Genomic DNA, 19,209 nt, shown 5'->3' with positions numbered 1-19,209 from the left:
CATTTTTGTGGGGTTTTTTTTCCATGGAAACTTAACTGAATATGTCTACATCCCAGTCAGAGTTTGATCACAGGAATATAAATAAATAGAGAAATATGGTTATTAATTGCTCAATTCTGTCAATCCGCAATACATGCCATTTACTGTTTGCTGCTTTACATTTCAGAAATGTGTTTACGTGTACATCTTATATCAGAGCCCTCCAGCTGGCATATCCAGGTGTCTGCAACCATGATTTAATGTGTACACGTGCAAAACATAACTGGAAAGCACCCACATAACAAATCACAAGCAGGATACTATTCTGTATGTTATAATCTTTTTTCATGAGAGGCCTGTTTTGGAAGCGGATTTCCTGCTAGTCTAGGAATTAACATGCAACCTTTTCTTTAAAGACATGCTGAACTAACCTGAGTTAGAAGAACTTAAGTGGAACAGTCAAAGTATGATAAAAAAAAATAGCTTTTATGGTTGGCTGAGGTGAAATACTGTAGTTGGTGTGTTTAGGAAAGCAAAACTTGATGCGGCACAGGACTGGAGCGTTAGTGCCAGCCATTGTATATCCTGATGCATCCAACTCCATATATCCACGTAACACTGGTAGACAGAAACATTCATCACCAGCCGATGTTGTCGTGGCTGGTAATGAGTGTTTCCATCCACTCATTAACAGCCTTTCACCTTGTCAGTCTGTGTGGGTACTACCATTAAAGCGGCTTTGAGCACTTTAGCAGTCTGTCTGTCTGTCTGTGGGCAGATTTTATCATCACGATAGTGTCAAAAACCCTGCAGCATACAGTCGGTATGTATCAAAGGATTGCAGGTGTGTAGTTGAGATCAGAAAAGTTGAGATTGAAAACTAAGTTTGAGGATGGATGTGTTCAGATCATGTTTTCAGGGTGATGGAAGGGAGTAGAAAGAAGGAACAGGCCTTTAGCCTCACTGTATGTTCATGGCAGACATTCCTTTTTTTATGCAGTCACAAAACATTACAGGTGTAGCTGAGATCAAATTGAAGGCCGAGGTCAAACATGAAAGTGGACCCAAGTTTACTGAGTGCTCATGTAATAATGTAGCATTGACTTTCACTTCTGAGGCATTTTACTTCTGATTCCTTTGGATCTTGTGACCTTATATAAAATTACCCTCACGACTGTACAATAGAGGCACGATCAAATTGAAGGTCGAGTTGGAAGATGGGTGTGTCCCAACCAATAAGTACCCAGTGAGCATTTTTCATGGACTATTTGAAATATGTTTATCTCAGTGATCATTACTCATGTGTTTAACACCTGTGTAGAATAGTATCAGATTATTGTCATCACATTTAGCGTTATTTTGGTTGCTTTATCTGATCTTGACAACAAACACATCACAACAGGTAGCAATCAACTCGACTTTTTTTTACCATCAGTGGACACAAAAAACATGTAATGGGGATTGCACTGTGAAAGGCAAACATTTACCATTGTTGCGACCAAACGCCACCCTGGAAACTAAAGATTTAATGGTAGGGCTCTAGCGAGTCTAGGCTACAGGGATGACACAGGTGCGCATATTTCCGTAAGTGAAAACTGGAGCTCGGTGGGAGTCGGCTGCCATACTGCACAATATTCGACTTACCGGCTGCTTCTGCCAACGCTCATCACCTGTAGCTTGGTCCGAGAGGCCTTTCAGGTACGTCGGCGTCCCGCTTCAGAGGCGTCGGGCCGGCCACCTGCTCCAGCGTCCTGGTTGCGTCGACCGCTGTCCGTCGACTCCCGGTCGCGGTTTAGTCAGTTAATTTGTTTGTTTAGACGAGACAATAAATAAATCATAATTCACTATGGAGGTTGAGGGGGTTCTTCCTCTCTTCGAATCACTTTCCTTTTTCCCGGGCGTCCGCCTCATCCGTCCACGAGACTCCCCGTTCGCTTTTTTCCACACTGCCACGCTCCTTCCGCTCACGTCAGACTTAAGCGGCAGCGTAACCAGGCAACCAATCAAACATTACACAGTATGGAAGCCCCTCAAATCTCAGAAAGTGACCACAACACCATATACAGACTTAGTTGATTATTTAAAAAAACCTGAGCACAGCGGGCTGAAGATGTCAGTCAATTATGGAAACGCAGGATCCACAGGTACCGTTTTGCATCTTAACAATTAAATTCAACAACACAGTGTCCCCCTGTTGTTCATGTGACATTGTTGGTGTGTTTGATTTAGGTGACTAGCATTCTAGTGCTTTATTTTGTATTCATGCTTTGAGCTAAATGCTTCAGTCAGCATGCTAATGTTCAACAGTTACAATGTTGACCATCTTCACCATCTCTGCTTTATAGCATTGGCTAATAAAGATAAAACACAAGCTGAGGTTGGGAAGGCCATGAGTTTAGCAGGTTATTGAGTCATCAACCAAATGTTGGACATCCAATCGTTGTTGGGATATTTCAGCAAAGCGGGAGACCGACTGACAGAGCAGCATTACCATGTGTGGAGCCAGGCTGTTACCATGGCTAGTATCCAAAGGAAATGCTGCAAATCCTCAGTTATTTTTGTAGTTCTCCATGTTAGTGTGAAGCAAACTACATGTTCATGATCTGATTTTGCATTGCTTTGTTTGTTTTGTGTCAGGTAAGGATAGGGTGGGGATAGGTTAGGGTAGGAAGGAGAGAAAAGTAGGAAAGAGAGAGAGGGTGCCTTCTTTGCCTTCTACTCTTACCATCTTCCATCCGTGTTGGCACAGTCAACATAACACAGCTTCAACAGCACTGTAGTCTGAATTTAAGAGTAATGAAATATTATATAATAGTATAATATCATAATAATAATTCTGAGCGCCAACCCCAAACCACTGGCAGTGTTGGGCTTTAATTGTTACAGGGAGTCAATAGACTCTTCAAAGTGACAGTAGACTGTGATGATGACAAAATGCGTTATGAACACTCAACTCATGTATTACAACATATTTACCCAGAGCACACAAAAAACAAGTCTGTGATGAAATATCATAAGTGTTCACCAGTTTCTCAGAGAGGTGATTGTATAACTTAGAGGTAGCTGTATAGAACATATCTGATTATGTTTCTAGCTTCTTCTTTGAAGTTACTACAGACACAAGCTTTCACAAATATGAACCCTTATGGTTAGAGATGAGGTAAGAGGACCACTACAGTTGTGAGGATTCATCCTCTGGGAACCATGATTGTCTGTACAGTGTCCATCGACTGTCCATTGATTATTCGTTTAGATATCTCAGCGCAGACCAAACTGATGGAGCCACCATTTGGCAGACCAACATCGCCATCCCTAGAGCCACATCTATCTTAAAACATGTGGCGAGTTGCCTCACAGTGTATTTAATCACATCAGACTATGTCTGTTTATTTTCACTGTCTGTCTGAATGCCCTCTTTAAATAGAGTAAACTTAATATCCTCCATGACATGCATCCAATTATTAGTATTGTATCCACCCAAGGACTGCATTTAATACTTCATTACACTACAATACTCCAGTGATGTAATCGTGTTATTGAAGAAATAATTGTTGTGTTTTCCGCAACAGGCATGCCAATCAATGCACATCAGTATCGACAAACACAATCTCTCTCTCCTTGATTATGTGGAGCAGGAGAGATAAACAAGATAATAATGATTAATTAGGCTACTTATTTATACAGTAAATTATATTATTTACTCAAAAAAGCAGGATCATTTGAGACTCTATCTGAAGACTGGAGAGGGAACTGACTGGATGAACCAAATGCAAACATGTACTTAATTTGAATTGTTTGCATTGGTTTTGGTCAGTGACAGCACTTTTGCATGTTGTCACTGAAATTGGATAAGTGTATAATTGACCTCATCGCGACACACGCACACTGTAAAAACAAAGTATTTGTTTTAACTTTAAAAAATAAGTGTCCGGACAACCTCAAAAACATAGGTTGACCAAATTTAAGAAGACAAGCTGAAGTAATTTTGTAGTCATTCAAAACAAATAAAATGTTCTAGTCCTATAAACTTTATTCAGTTTTACATAAATTGATAATGAATAACTTCTACAATTCAGCTCGTATAGAGTTTCTCTACTCCTTATAATTTCTTTCAACTGGAATTCCAAAGCTGATAATACTGTATCTACCGTTCAGTCTACCTAAAATATCAACTTTATCTTACTTACTTATGTAATTTTATGGCTGTAAATAACATCTAAGCATTTTTTGGATGAAGACTAGACTACTACCTTCCAAAGTTGTGCGTGTGTGTGAGCCCTTATTACCGATCAATATCTGCTTGCAACAGAGTGCATGTCTGAGAGTCAAGTTGAAGACTGATTTTCCTGTTTCATTAAAAAAATGTCTAGGGTCCTGAAGAAGTAAAATTCAAGCAGTATTTCACATGGAAAAAATGAGTTGAGTCAGGGAAAAAGGGATGATATCGAGTTGCAAAATCAAAATGATGAGATTTAGTCTTACTTTCTACCCAATGCTCATGCTCTGCTCATCTAATAAGCCTGTAAATTATAGCAGGAAGGCACACATGTATTTTTAAGTACATATTAATGACCAAAAAACTGAATACAAGAGAAGAGTCCAGTGGCTCCAGCAGCAGCAGAGTGAAGAGCGGTTGGTACATCGCTTTCTCTCTCTGGGCATTGCCTCAAACCTCTACATTTGCCATTTTGGCAAATTATGATATGACTGATTCATAATACCACATAATTGCAGTGTCTTTTCGCTCCATCTGATATAAGAACTGCAAGTGCTCTTTTTCAAAACAGAGACATAATGAAGGCACGTGGACGGAAGAGAATGCAGGGAAATTTGAATTCAAAAAGAGTTCTTTCAGCTCTATATATGGTACATCTAATGACCCTATATGAATGAGATGCATTAGTTTCTTCAAGTGTTTACACACACGTGCGCGCATTCGTTAATGAACGCGGCTTCTCTCTGACTCACCATCCAGAACAATCTGTCTGTTTTTCTTGTTTCCTTTTCGGTTTGACACCCTGATTCTCAATCAAGTCACATGACTGACATTTAAAAGTGGAGGATCTGGATGAGCCATGTCTGGGAGACACAGCTTGTGCCTGAGAGTCCTGCCACCTCATGCACGGCACAGATGAACTGCGAGATTTAGAGTGTGAAATCAGTCAGCCCTGAATCACAGGGGCTGGTAATCTTACATAAGACGGAGGAAATTCAACAGCTCCATCTCGTACCAGCTGGAGAGGGATGGCCTGAGCGGGATCTTTAACCACCGGGCAAGATAGAGGCGAGAAGGACGGAAGTGTTTCCGGTCACACACACCCATGCACACAAAATTACATAGCAGACTCTGGAGCAGATGTTCTGCAGAAATCCCACAGCATGCATGTTCAGAAACATAAAATGAGATGAAAATAAAGCTAGGAGGAGGTGAAAGTGGGGATACCAAAGATGATCAAGCTAAACCTTTAAATACTAGTATTTTAATAGCAGTAAAGATGCAATATGGAATAAAAAATATGGAATATGGTGGAGAATATGGTGCATGTTTCGGGTATCTGTATAGCTCAAACAGGTGCTGTATACACATTTGTTTCAAAGGGGTTGAAATATATATCCTCTTAATCTGAAAACCTTCATATAGAGAAGATATCGTTTATGAAAGGCATTAACCGGTTTTAATCCCTGGAAATGTATGTCAAATTATCCTAAAACGCTTATCCCAGTCTTTCGCAAAATAAATGAAGCTGAACAGGAGTACAGGCATGGTTTGGGCTCTTTTGAAAGGTTAAAAGCTACTTACATTTTTAAAGGCAAAATGGATAACAATATCACTGAAAATAAACACAAAACACTTGTTCTTCTGAGGAATTATTCAGGCACCTGGCAAAAAAACCTTCTGTATTTTGCATTTAGGCAGAGGTTTTGTGACCTCAACATACCACTGATTATGAGAAACGGGCAGAAGTTCATTACAGTTATTTATTTAGTTATTTACAAAAACTTTATTTTGTTAAGAATAGAAAGTGAGCCACTTGTCTACACAATCACTCTTTGGCTGTTGTAGGCCCTGGGATGGGCATAAAAGCTTGTATGTGCTCAAATGAGCATCAGCCATTGCAGATTTATTTTTATTTTTTTTGCCATTTTGTCACCATTTAATCACCGATCACCAATCTAGCTGACATTTGAAAATAAATGAATACAGTTTTTATTGAAGTTTGATGCAATACGGAAACACAACACTTCATACGTGCTAGTTTTTTTAGTTTGTTTGTTGATTGTCCCTTTTTGATGTAGGTTTATCTCAAAATAGTATGCATTAATAGAATCACAAGAAGCTAAGCTTTCTAACAATGTATGGTATGAGTATACACCCAAGAAAACATGCCGGACGGGCCGCTTCGTTCTTACTTCAACTGTTAACAGCAGCCATCAGTGCAGAGCGTTGACAGTGGATGGATAATGACCTGTTAGTTTTTCTCTTTTGTTGTCTGTGTTCAATCAGTCTTAAGAAACACTACAGAGGAATGAAGCCCTGCAATTTAAAAGACGCATTTCTGAACAATGTTGTAGCGTGTCATTAAATGATGCACAATTAAAACAACATCAGCAGAGGATAGAAATGCTGTATTGCAGAATGAGGTCAGTGTGAAATTCATGTGAGGAGCAAGCTACTTTTCTTTTGCACTTGTTGTTTCCTGTGCGAGGAAGCAAGCCTGACCCACAGGAGGTGGGGAGTCATGATCTATAGTCCATCTTGGCTTGAAGTGGATGCCATCCTGGATGAATATTAAGCACCCACACCACCCACATACACACCACCTGCTGCTCGGTCACAGGCTGCATGTGTGTTTGTTGGATCATTCTGTGGGCTGCATACTGCACTTGCACTGCTTTTAAGGCATTGCCAGGATAATAATTTGCAATAAAATACTGATATATTACATGCATACTTCACAAAGCTGCAGGATATTTTTTTTTGTTCCAAGATACATTACGCAGTCCCATTCAAGTCATGATTATCGTATGGGATTAGCATCCCAATGAGTATACTTGGAGGCTCATATGCCCTGCACTCAGTCATCCTCTCCTGTGTGTCACATGAATGAGCTCTAAGGACCTGTGAGAGGCGCCTCTGCCTTCTCACTGATGCAAATTTTAACATCTTACGTGCACTGAGGTTATAGTGCTTACATTTAGAAAAACATACAGACTCACAAAATTAGACACAGACACCTACAAACTCTAAGCCAGCACCAGACAGCACTCACATGGCTACTTGAATTCTGATTCTCCTGTTCCCTGGGCAGTTTTGGAGCTCAAATTCATTCCATCAGGCCAAGTTTTGGATTTATTCTGGCTCTTCTCACCATTTGGATACATTGTTGCCTGGTGATATCTCCATTACAGCCCTTAACTCTCTGGGGGGGGGGGGGGGGGGGGGGTGAGCATCTGCCTCACCGTGAGATAAGAGGACTGAGACACAAGTGCCATTTGACAGCTGAATGCACTGTTATGCAATTGTAAGGATGCCTGATTTGAGCTATGAATGAACAGAGCATAATGATCTACAGAGCACACGTGTTCCCCGCAGTTCAAGGCACGAGGGGAAAAAAAATACTTTTGAATAAATAAATCAATTTGATCTTTGTTTGAAATTAAACATTTTTTTATTAGTTTCATTTGGCATTGCTGGTAGTCGAATAACTTTTGACCTATGGTAAGAAAAAACTCAACTTTCGGGGGACTCAAAATCAAATCTTAACCCTTGAAAGAGAATAAAGTTGGCGGACCCACATTTATCAACATTCAGGAAAATTCATTTATTACTAGGTTATACGCACCATATTTACATCTCTTGTTAGACGGCGACTTCTAGCGGCCAAAGTAATCATCATTGCAGCAAAGAAGGAAGCCAGGCGGAGTTCTATAAAGAGCGAAAAGTCTGCATAGGAAGGAGGTTGAGAATGGATTGTCGGCTCAAACAAGAACAGGACTTTCACCCTGGACGCCACTATTTGTGTCCAGTGGGAAAGCGTAAAACTCAAAGGTGAGTTATTTGTAAATGTAAGCTGAAGTTACATACATTTCATAGTGATTTTAAGCAGAGTCACAATGTTTTCCTAAACCTAACCACACTTTGGCAGTCACTGGAAAACCTGGCCAGCGAACACAAGTAGTTAGGCTATGAAGCCTACAAAGGTAACATAATCCTTCCACCTGCACCTCTAAACCCACTTATTAGCATTTCTCATTTGTTCAGTCCTTGCAAAAACCATTAAAAGTGTAGGGGGTTAGCCTTCGTGCTAGGCTAACGGTTTCCCCTTGTTTCTAGTGTTCTTACTAAGATAAGCTAATGACAACGCCTTGCTCTTACTATTAAACATTTATTGTGCAGACTTAAAAGTAGTGTCTCATCTAACCCCTGGCATGAAAGTAAATAAGTGTATCGATCAAAATAACCTTGAACCAAAGGCAAAAAAAGAAAAAAACCTCTAAGCACTCAAATGACATTGGCAATAAATTCCTTGGAATATATATATATATATATATATATATATATATATATATATATATATATATATATATATATATATATATATACATCCAGAGTCTCAAAATCCACAGTATCTTTATATATTTGATAATATACTTGCATTGATTATGTTGGTTTTAGATGTTCTTGGTCCGTTTTATGCAACATCTATTGCATATCTGTCATATCCCCACCCTGTGTCCTCTTCTGAAGTTTCTTCAATTTGTTTTCCCAGCTAAAAGAGTTCTTGGGGGAATTTTTTTGTGAAAACAGGCTTCTTGTGTCAAACTCTCATCATTTTATATAGTCAAACATTGAAATGAATAAACAGTGAACAAAACCCATTTTTGAGGTAATTGAATCAAAATACTGCCAAAGCTTAAATAAATTATGGTGGTATTAAACAATCTTTCCATTCTTGAGTCTATGTACCCTTTTTCAACCTGCTTGAAGATGTCCTCAAATCTGTACTGAACACACTTGGTTTGTTACATGTAGAGCAGCGGTGTCCTTTCAAGCATACTAGAAAGAAGAAAAAAAAAGTGAATTTCCCCACTGCTTCATGGGGCAGCGGCTGACAGGAATAGCGGGTGAGGAAAAGTTCACGAGCCACAGTAACACCCACTATGTCACGACAACATGCATTTCATGGTATGCACTTAAGGCAGGTGAGTCACAAAGTGCCTCTTTTCAAAGTAATAACAGACTTACCGGGGGCTCATTTGATTGGAAGCTTGCTTTTACTCAAAGCTACATTACAGTTTATTGCGTATAGCTAAAAAACAAAAAATGAGCAACAGGAGCCAGTATGAAGGTGAAGGCTGAACAACGTGAGTGGCAGAGCATGTGGAGGAGAGAATGGATAACTGTGGGCTTCAGGGCCATTAGTTCATTTTAAAAGAAGTTCCTTCAGACAACATAGAGGGCTGTCAGTTACCAACCTATCTTGAGATGAAGTTTGACTGATACAAAAAAAATGTAGACAGATTCCATGTAGACATGAAATAGCATATATTTCAATAAGAAGTTTATCAAAACAAACAAAAAGGGTGGATTTTTAACTTTAAGTCCATAAAGTGATGGACTGTCAGTAGTTGACACATCTTTTGAAATGAATCCTGGCATCTGTCATTGTCTTCAAACCCACAGGCACTTTTTCTCTGATTTCTCCTCTGACCCAGCCACACCTGACGTTTGCTGCCGCTCTCTTCGTGGATGTGACTGTGTGACAGACGTTTACTCGAGGTGCGGCTTAGTGTTACCCATTTCTGCACAATATGGCCATAAAACAAATACATTTGTTATCCATGTGTACAATTTATTGAGCTGTCAGAGGTGAGCGGGCCTGCAAGGCCACAAATAGGGCCTGTCAGGTGGGAGATGGAGGGCGAGCTCTCTGGCCCTCCATCTCTTCCGCATCATTGCAGGAAAGGAATTTCCATCAGACCTGATAGATTAAGGAGGTGGTACAGGTGGCTCATGGGAAACAGCACCGAGGCTCAGCCTGGCGAAAGGTTTTGTTGACAAGGAATCAAGTCCTCTTGTTCAACAGGAAACCAGTATTAAGTTTGACTATCCTGGAACATCTGTGTTGTTTTTAGAGATAACCATCAAGAAATGAGGCTTTGCTAACAAACACACTTTCCTAGATTTTCTTTTTTTTTTCTGCAACGACACTTATTAAATCTGACTTTTAAGTGAAAATGAGAGTGTTGATTGTGAAGGAAAATGCAAATACAGCTAGATGCTAACGTCAATGTAAAAAAATATCTTGACATTTTTTGGAAATATGCTTCGCTTTTGTGCTGAGAGCTAGACATTACAGTCCTGCGTTTTCATCCACCAATGATGACACTAGAACCAGGAGTCAAGCAGCTTAACTTCGCATAATGATTTCAAGTTGCTGTAAACTGTTGTAAGTCCAAAAATACAATTGCCACCATCAACAAATCTAAAGACAAATGCAACCGAGCCACAGGTAAGTGTCGCCACGTTTTGATATTATTTACAGTTGCAGAAAATCTATAGGTTACCTTTACCGTTAGCACGTACTAGCATTAGCTACATGATAGTAACTGTAACAACACATACGAACAAACCAAGTAACATATTCAGACACACTAACCAATTCTCATTAGCATTTAAAGGTGCAGGCACAGAAACAGCCTGCTCTCAGTAGAGCTCATTAGAGCGACTTTTAGACAGCTGAAATTCAGGACCAAGGATCGGTTTGGGGCAATACATTCCGAATACAGTGTTGTTAGACCTCTGACTGTGCTGTGTGAAACTGATGAAAATATGGGACCTTTAACATGTTGATGTTTCACAGGTATGTTAGCAATGGCCTTCTTTCTTACTTTGCAATAAATACAAAGTCATCAGAATATATCCTCGAGGAAACATGAATGTCTGTATATTTAATGACAATCCATCCAATAAAGATATTTATCCACCTAGACCGAAGTGGTGGACCAACCAAAAAACATGCCACTAGCGCAGCTAAAATGTGGCCTTTTAGCTGAATAAAGTGGTGAAATATCTTATGCAGTGTGCAGATACTTGGGAGGAGTGAAGTACACCAAGATCTGTATCTGTACCTGTTCAAACAACTCAATTATCTGTGTTGGTGTCTGCACTCATGAACGTGGCTTAAACCAAAAGAGTGTGTGAATAACAAGAAGTTCTTAATTTAAGCCTGAAATAATATATTAATCAATAAAGATCTTTACAAATTTTACTCAGCTGATATGTAATGATACAGAAAAAGTACATTATTCGTACTGGATACTTGTGTCGGCTGAGTTCTTGCTCAACCCTACTAGATACCCTTTGCGTGTCTTTCATTGGTTCATCTGTGCAAAAGCCACTTAAAAATTCAGTCACTATTTGCATTTAGCACTTCCCCTCCGCAGAACTGCTTTCTCTCTTGAACTCTTATGATCCCCTGATTGGTCGTGGTGCAGGAACACATGCAGGCCAGTCACGCTGTGGCTGCTAATTCTCTGTTGTCAAAAGTGTCAGTCTGAGAACAGATATTAAACCCCCTCCTAAATCCTGTTTACCATCTGGTTGTGGCAGCCCAACTAGCCTGAGTCAGGGCGATAATTGATGAGAGCAGAGAGAGAATTGGTGCTGAAGTGCCTGCCTCATGGCCAATAACATATCAGTGGCCCCAGTGAGTGGCAGCTCCTGGTGATGTGCTGTCAGGGTCTTCAGCAGCAACCCTGTAACTCTGTGTAATTGTGCTCTCTCCAGCTCTGCCTTGCTATCTGTACTTGGTCTTGTGACTGAAATGAAAAATATAACAATGTCTACCTTTGGTTCGTTTTTTTGTCCTCTTTGGAATTAACACTGTAAACAACAGCAAAGTGACTTTCATTAGGGTTAGGGGTTCATTAGATTTGAATATATTCTGCTGATTAACATGACATTTCCTTTCTGCAGTGGGACAACCACAGTGACCTCTCATCAACCTGAGCGATGATACAAACACAACGTGGGTACACGGTGACAGCGGGCCAGCTGCTGCTTCTTTCCTGGAACGGAAGGGATGTGAAATCTGAATTCAACCTCCGACTGCGGTGTCCTTGTATCAAATCAAAGGAGCATTATAGGAACTGAATGGATGCGGAGACACATGATTGTTGTCGCCGAATACGAATGCATCAATTTAGTGCTTTTGTCCCTGCAGGAGTTGTTATCCCCCACTGCTCAGATGACAGAGTTACCTGTGTTAAGATCGTTACATAACTGCGAGGAAATAAAGTCAGATTGTGTGATTTGATATTTGGACAAAAGACGGGAACAAGAAAAACGAAGTCTGTAATAATAGTGACATGTTCTTGGAATCTCATCAGGACAGAGATTAGAACTTGATTAGGTTAATTGTAGCTCATATTGTTCTGTGTGCAGGGAATGGAAAATCAAAGGTCACCGCGAGCTGCATCCTGTTTTTCACAGTGCAAGGCAGGTGATGGCCTAAACCACGTCATCCTCAGGTGTGCTCAATTGGCTGGCAGAAGATGAAGTAGTCCATGGAGGATGGGGGCATGTTGAGTCACTGGTAAGAAAACATTTTTAGTCACGCGGAGTGAGCCCAGTTGAATCTGGTCTCCGTTTTCCTGCCGTCTCTTCATACACTAATTCAACCCCCAGGTGTTAGCACCTAAGTGGAGTTACCAAGGGGGTTTAGCGCGGTGCACTGTTTCCATTTGCAAGTTTTTTTCTCCAAGAACCTTTGTTGATTTTGAGGCAATGAAAGTGCATCCTCCCCGGTGACTAATTAAGACATTTAGGGCTGCGAATAACACCTTAACTTGACACAAGCTTTAATTTCTAATCAGGCATTCAAAGTGGCTCCTGCCTGGGCCAGGCCTGCAATGAATGGGAGATCACGCATTTACCATGACATGTCTGCTTTATTGCATACATCTGACCAATTAGCAAGTCTCATGGCACCGACTCATCCACATTTCATTCATTTCTGCTTGGTCCATTTTTAACATTCACTGAATGGATGGTAGAGGGGTTTTATGTCATGCATAAAGGCATACTCGATAGCCAGTTTATAAGGGGGGGGGCCTGACTTGACACAGTCTGACTGCCCGTAAGCCAATCACAGCAGGAATTTGCATCTAGGGCTAGCCATGTATATTCAGCCGATGATACGCTTGTCTTGAGCATATGACGTTAATGAGCAGCACCTCTCTGCACCCTGCAATGGTTGTTGGTCGCAAACTACTTATCATCATGCATTTTCAGGCTTTTGTTACCATTTTGTTTGGCATCTACGCTTAATGCTTGAAAAACAGAGAGGGGATGACAAAGGGCATCTAGAGGAAGAAGAGGAAGCTGCCAGTCATCCCTAAATGACAATGGAGTCCATCTGACATCGCCTCAACCCGCTCGAAGGTGGTTCGGTGTGCCCTGACACACCTTGACATGTGTTATGCTGGTAACAGAAACACAAGTCAGTGTGGTATGGTTTGACTCTTTGTGACAAAAGGTGCCTGACATTAAAACCCCATTAAATCATAATTTGTATATGTATTAATCACCTTTTTTTGGGCATATGTGAGTTGACTGTAACGTGACGTGAAAAATAAAACCTTCCCCGTAGCTAACGTCAGTGTGGGAGTTTAAGGAGCACTCAAAATTCTACTTTATTTTGAATTTTTCAATGAATAAATAAATACAATTTTAGTTTTTGCCCTGGACATACCGATCATTATTTCCATAGGTCTTCGACAATACACTGTTATCACTGTAATCAATAACCAAATAATGTTACTAACCTATTTTTAATGATCACTCCTGGGTTGGAAGAAATAAAGTAAAGCAAACAAATCAGCTTGAAGTAGTTATATCCATTATAAAAAATGCAACTACTCTGATGAAAATATAAAAAGTTACATATAGCAAAGAGATAGCCACACCCTGGGAACTATTTCAGGAAAGGACAGCCTATTAATCCTGAACTCTTTCTTCTAAAAAGCGCCCTAGCAGAAAACACAACCCCACATACAGAAAATCAGTAGTTGGGGCCAACACAATAACTCAAGCACAGCTCCTGGCCTGCCTGCGGGGATGCATTCAGTCCACGCAGCTCAAATCTATTTCTGGATGAACTGCCCTCTGAAAAGGCAGCCAAAGGCTCAAAGCGTTCAAACTGGAACACCTGATAAGAAGCCTCAAAGTGTTATCAAACTCTGTGCAACACTCACTGTCTGTTTTATCAGTTTTAATCTTGGAGGTGTTCTCCAATTCATTAAATATTTACCCTCCAAGTGTTTCGACAGTACTTGCTGATGCTTGAGTCTGTGGTATGTAGGTGTGCTGAAAATTAGCCTCTCGTGAAGAAGACCGACAAACAGTTAGGACATCATAATGGCCTTATTGTTTGCGAAGTGTCCTTAAGTTTCCACCGTCACTGGTAAAAACTTGTAAGGTGGCACTTTATTGACATGTATGTTTTCTATAAAGGACCAAATCCCCTTGGCTTGAGGCTAAAGCAGAAGTTTTCAAAGAGGGTGGTTGGCCTTTTTCCGGGTGTCTTAAAAGGGCAATCCTTGTATAGTCTGAGGGATGCAGCTTTGTTTACTGTACGTAGCATACAAAATCAGATTATGAGATTCAAATATTGTTATTGTTATCAGAGATGGGTCACCTGGACCTTGGCAAACCTCTAGTGCAATTCAGGGCTGACCAGTACAACTGCTTATCCACCCTTACAGCCAGACTTCAGTTGCATACTCTTTAAACTTTAACTTTCCAATTTGTAGACTCATTAATTTATAGAAAACATGTCTAGTATAGTGTAGTAGGAAGTCTAGTGTTGGTGATGTTGAAGTCATGCGACTGCAATGTAGCCTAATGTTAGCTTTGTACCTATGCCAATTGCATTTACTTCCCAAAAGCCATAAAAGTGGTGTCCATCTGTTAAGAATATCTTCCAGAGCAAAACATGGAAGTATCAAAAACTCTAATCTCAAGTTAAATTTTGTAGTCTTTTTGTTAAAGAAACCAGGGCGACCTTTGCTAACTTTCGGGTTAGCCTGCAAATATCATCCCTGCCACCCCTGCAGCACCCTGTACTGTGATTTATTGCAGATACTTGTAATGTTAATTAATCTCATCAATTAGCAAATGTTAGCTTCCTAACGTTCTAAATGGATATGTTTAACATAAAGTAGAGTATCGTCGGCGAGTTCGTCTGCGGTTAGCATTTTTCCTCAGACCATTTGCAATCATGGCTGTCGACTCTCGGACCCTTATAATACTATACCGATCTTTATGTTCCATTCATCTCACCGGTCTGCTTCTTCAGTAATTCAATTTCACTATTTTACCATTAGGATTGCATCTAGTCTCATTTCTACTGATATTATATGTGCTTTGAAGGCAGACCATCGCCCCTGAGGACATGACACCTGTGGATCTGGACATTGTGAAGATAAATCTAGAGAGTTGCATCTCTGGCATTAAAGGTACTTATATTGCCATGGTATAACCTTGTTATAAAAAGATGTGGCAATGATATGACTTTATGATGAGAAACATGTCTGTATTTTCAGACTGCGCTGAAATACACCCAGGAGGAAGTGAAGGTCTGTTGATGAATTTCAGCCATGTTTTGATGAGTGAATGGCTCTCAGTGCGCTATAAAGGACCCACTGAGGGGTTTGATGAAGCCGGATGGTAAACAGTGAGGAAGGCAGAACCCCGGCAATGTTTCTCTCACCTCCGCCATTTGGCACAGTTTTGGTCCTGCTGAGATTTATATTAGCATTTGAAATTAAAGTCTGGCCATGTGGAGGAGAAACAGCTGCACGGAGGGTCTATTTTCTCATTTATACACAAGGTACAAGATAAAAAAGGGTTGAAATTTGGTGCTTTTGACAAATTTAGTGGTGAATTTAGCGAGTATCCAAAAAAAGTTTGAAGATAGATGAATTGCAGTAATAAAAAAATATGAAAATGAATTAATTACCAGAATAGAGCAGGAGGACCTGTGTCCTAAACATGGCACATGATAGGCATACTCCCACATTACAACACTGCAACACTGCCACTGCTGTTTATCTAGAAAGCAACAGATAATCATGCTGATATCCCCATACATAGTGTGATCTAGCCACTAAATCTTACTGATTAAAAGGATTTGAGTCAGTAAGAGGACTGGGTTGTGTAACAGAGAGCTGTCTTATCACATCAGTTGGGCACTGACCTTTTTTTCAGTCCAATAAAGCAATAAAACAAGGTTTTTACTGCCTTATTTTTGTGGAGGTCATGGGTTTTGGTACTTTCCATGACAAAAACAAGACCTTCGGCAAAAAGTCATTATTATGAATATTTTGTGAAGTTTAAGTTGTTGCACTGTGTTGAGATTTCTGGATGAAGCAAACTGCAAGCAGAACCACAGTGTGGATGGATGGATGGATGGATGCAGCATTTAAAAGGCACATTGGTTAAAAAAAAAAAAGGGGGGGGGGGCGGGGGGAAAGCTATTCATCATTGTTGATTTGCCCTCCCTCCCTTTGAAGTGAGCTATCAAATCCTCATTTCAATCTTACCACAAACCTTTGGTAAGATGTCAGTAAAGTCCAAACTATAAATGATACTCAACATAATGCACTGTTCATAGATTCATAGACACACAATGCTGTATTCTCCTTGTACATATTTTTGACTATTCTATCAGCAGCAGGAATTGGCTAATTAAATTAGTGTGCGTCGAGGAAAAGTAAAAACCTCACACACCTCACATGAAAAACACTTGACGTGTTTTTCTCCTTGAGTAATTATTCAGTTCAAATAGCATGTATTTCTCTCCAGGCTGAGTGCTTGGGCTGAATGGATGCTGCCACTGCATAATGGTCCTCAGACGTTTGTTTCCTAGGCAACGTGGGGAGGGCATTTGGAGAGGGAGGTATAAAAACACTGGCAGCTGCTCTCTGAGTCTTACTCTGAGGTAAATGCACTTGCTGTCAACACACAGAGAGCCTCGGAGAACTTGCGGCACGCTTTCTCTCCCTATTTGTCACATCTTCCCTCGGCTCACTTGAAGGCTCAACAAGTAGCTGCTCAAGAATGATGCGACCCAAAGATTTACGCCAGGGCTCTGGCACCAAGACCTTCTTAGATGCCATGCATGGTGGTAAAGTCCACCTGGCGCGCTTCATCCTGGACGCTTTGGACGGACGCATCATCAACTCCAAGACAGAAAACAGCCGCACCCCGCTCATGTACGCCGTCTGCCTACAAGACCCTGGGACCAGGGCCAAGTTCACACGTCTGCTGCTGGAGAAAGGGGCTGATGTCAACTGCCAGGATGAGGATGGTCGCACGGCTCTGAGCAATGCCTGCGAGATGGGTCACCTGGACGTGGTTAAACTTCTAGTGCAGTTCAATGCTGACCCGGACGTCTCCGACGCCTGGGGTAACAGCGCTCTGATGTATGCTGCCTTTTCTGGGCACAGCCAGGTTGTTGAGTTCCTGGTCCGGGCTTTCAAAAGAATGGGACTGAGGCTGGACAGAACCAACCATGCTGGTCACTCAGCCATCGAAGTGGCTAACTTCTTTGGACACAAGCAGTGTGTGCAGATTCTGAACTTTCCTTGCAGGAGGGGTGTTAGCACAGATGATCCACTTGCTGACTCGGGTACCATCAGTGAAGCAGAGTGCCGGCTGCCCAACAGGCTCCCCAGGCATGTTCTGGAGAGGTTCTCCAAGCAGGTGAAAAACAATGAAGACCAATTGCCTGGGGTGTTTCAAAGACAGCCGAAGATCGGAGACAGCAGCGGGATATGGAACCGCTTCAGATGTCCCAGGAGCCAGTCTCAAGAGGACAGCCATCGCCACAGCTGGGCTCTGCCTCCTCAGATAGAGAAAAGTCAGATCGAGGGGGATCACAGCGTTCTCTTCACCGCCAAACAACTGCAAAACTGTCAGCTTAGAGAGCTAAGAGGGGCTAAAACACTGAACTCTCTGCCTGAGCCAAGCCAGAAAGATGTCAGCCGAGACCCTGGACTCCAAGAGGAAACACCAGTAACTTTTCCTCCCTGGGGCAAAGCGAAGTCGTTCAACATGGACCTCCTGAGCAGCAGAAAGCAGTCCTATCAGGGCGATGTGTGCGACATGCGCCTGTCAGCCAGCAAATTAAAGAGAGCCTCGCTTCAGGATGAGAGATGTCTGATAGACAAGATGGAATGTCAAGGGAACACCCAGGGCCTGACAAACGATGCTGACAAAACTGTCTCAGTGCCAAAACCTCTTTTAAGCGGTAAGAGTCAGCCCGTGAGAGCACTTGAGGAGAATGTCAAATCACAGAAAGAAGAGGCTAATGACACAGCCCCATCAAGCAGAAGAGAGCAGCAGAAGAGAGGGAGCCTCGGCCCGATCGGCAGACACAACAAACTGCTGTTTGCCAGAGGGGAGCTGGAGTCAGGGAAGATCCCAAGCCGTACGCCGGGGCTCATGGGTCTGGGGACCAGGCTGCTGCGTCGATTCACCGCGCCAGAGTTCATGAGAATGGTTATAGACTGTTCGGCGGGCTCCGCGAACGGCAGAGGAAGGATGTCCCGCTCCGAAACCTTCCCCCTCTCTCACACACATCAGCAGGTCAACAGCCAGCCGAGCGTCGACAGCATCAGCGGAGTCAAGTGTGAGTTTGAAAGCTGCTCGTCTCAGTCCGCCCTCGAAGAATAAGGACAATGTCTAGTGACAGAAATGGCTGGTGGGCAAATTTTTACAGCACTTAAAATTCTGACAACGCAGTTTGACTGCCTGACAAATATATTCTATTTACTAGGAGAAACAATAATCCTCTGCTTATGTTGCAGTTTATTAGTTTTTTCAATGTTTATCAATAAAAAAAAGAGAGAGTTTTAAAGCTAATTGTTCAGTTGCACACAATTTTGCTATTCTATATTTGAGATCATTTATAAAATCAATACGATATCCATCTGTGAGCTACCGGATATAATTATTTTCTTTTTCACATATATAAGATTTATATTGTACGGATTTCAATGTATTTGATATTGCTTCTGTGTTTATAAGAAATATTGTATGTATTTTGCTCAAAGATATTCAGTAAGTGTGCACTGTATGTTTCAGACTGAATACCTAATAAAAAACCAGCTGTTCAACCCGTATTCATGCATGCTCGTGTGTAAAGGAGGAAAATGCCCGAT

General features: G+C 41.3%; 1 protein-coding gene across 1 annotated transcript; it reads left to right on the top strand.

The window, feature by feature from the left end:
• The first annotated feature begins 16,958 nt into the window (after positions 1 to 16,958).
• Positions 16,959 to 19,170, top strand: ankrd63 (ankyrin repeat domain 63). The gene has a single exon (XM_030443111.1). The coding sequence runs from the start codon at positions 17,105 to 17,107 to the stop codon at positions 18,719 to 18,721; it is 1,617 nt and encodes a 538-aa protein (XP_030298971.1). The 5' UTR covers positions 16,959 to 17,104; the 3' UTR covers positions 18,722 to 19,170.
• The last annotated feature ends 39 nt before the right edge of the window (positions 19,171 to 19,209 follow it).

This window comes from Sparus aurata, chromosome 16, assembly GCF_900880675.1.
Source record: "Sparus aurata chromosome 16, fSpaAur1.1, whole genome shotgun sequence".
Classification (NCBI taxonomy): Eukaryota; Metazoa; Chordata; class Actinopteri; order Spariformes; family Sparidae; genus Sparus; species Sparus aurata.
This window is presented reverse-complemented; position numbering and strand designations above follow the sequence as displayed.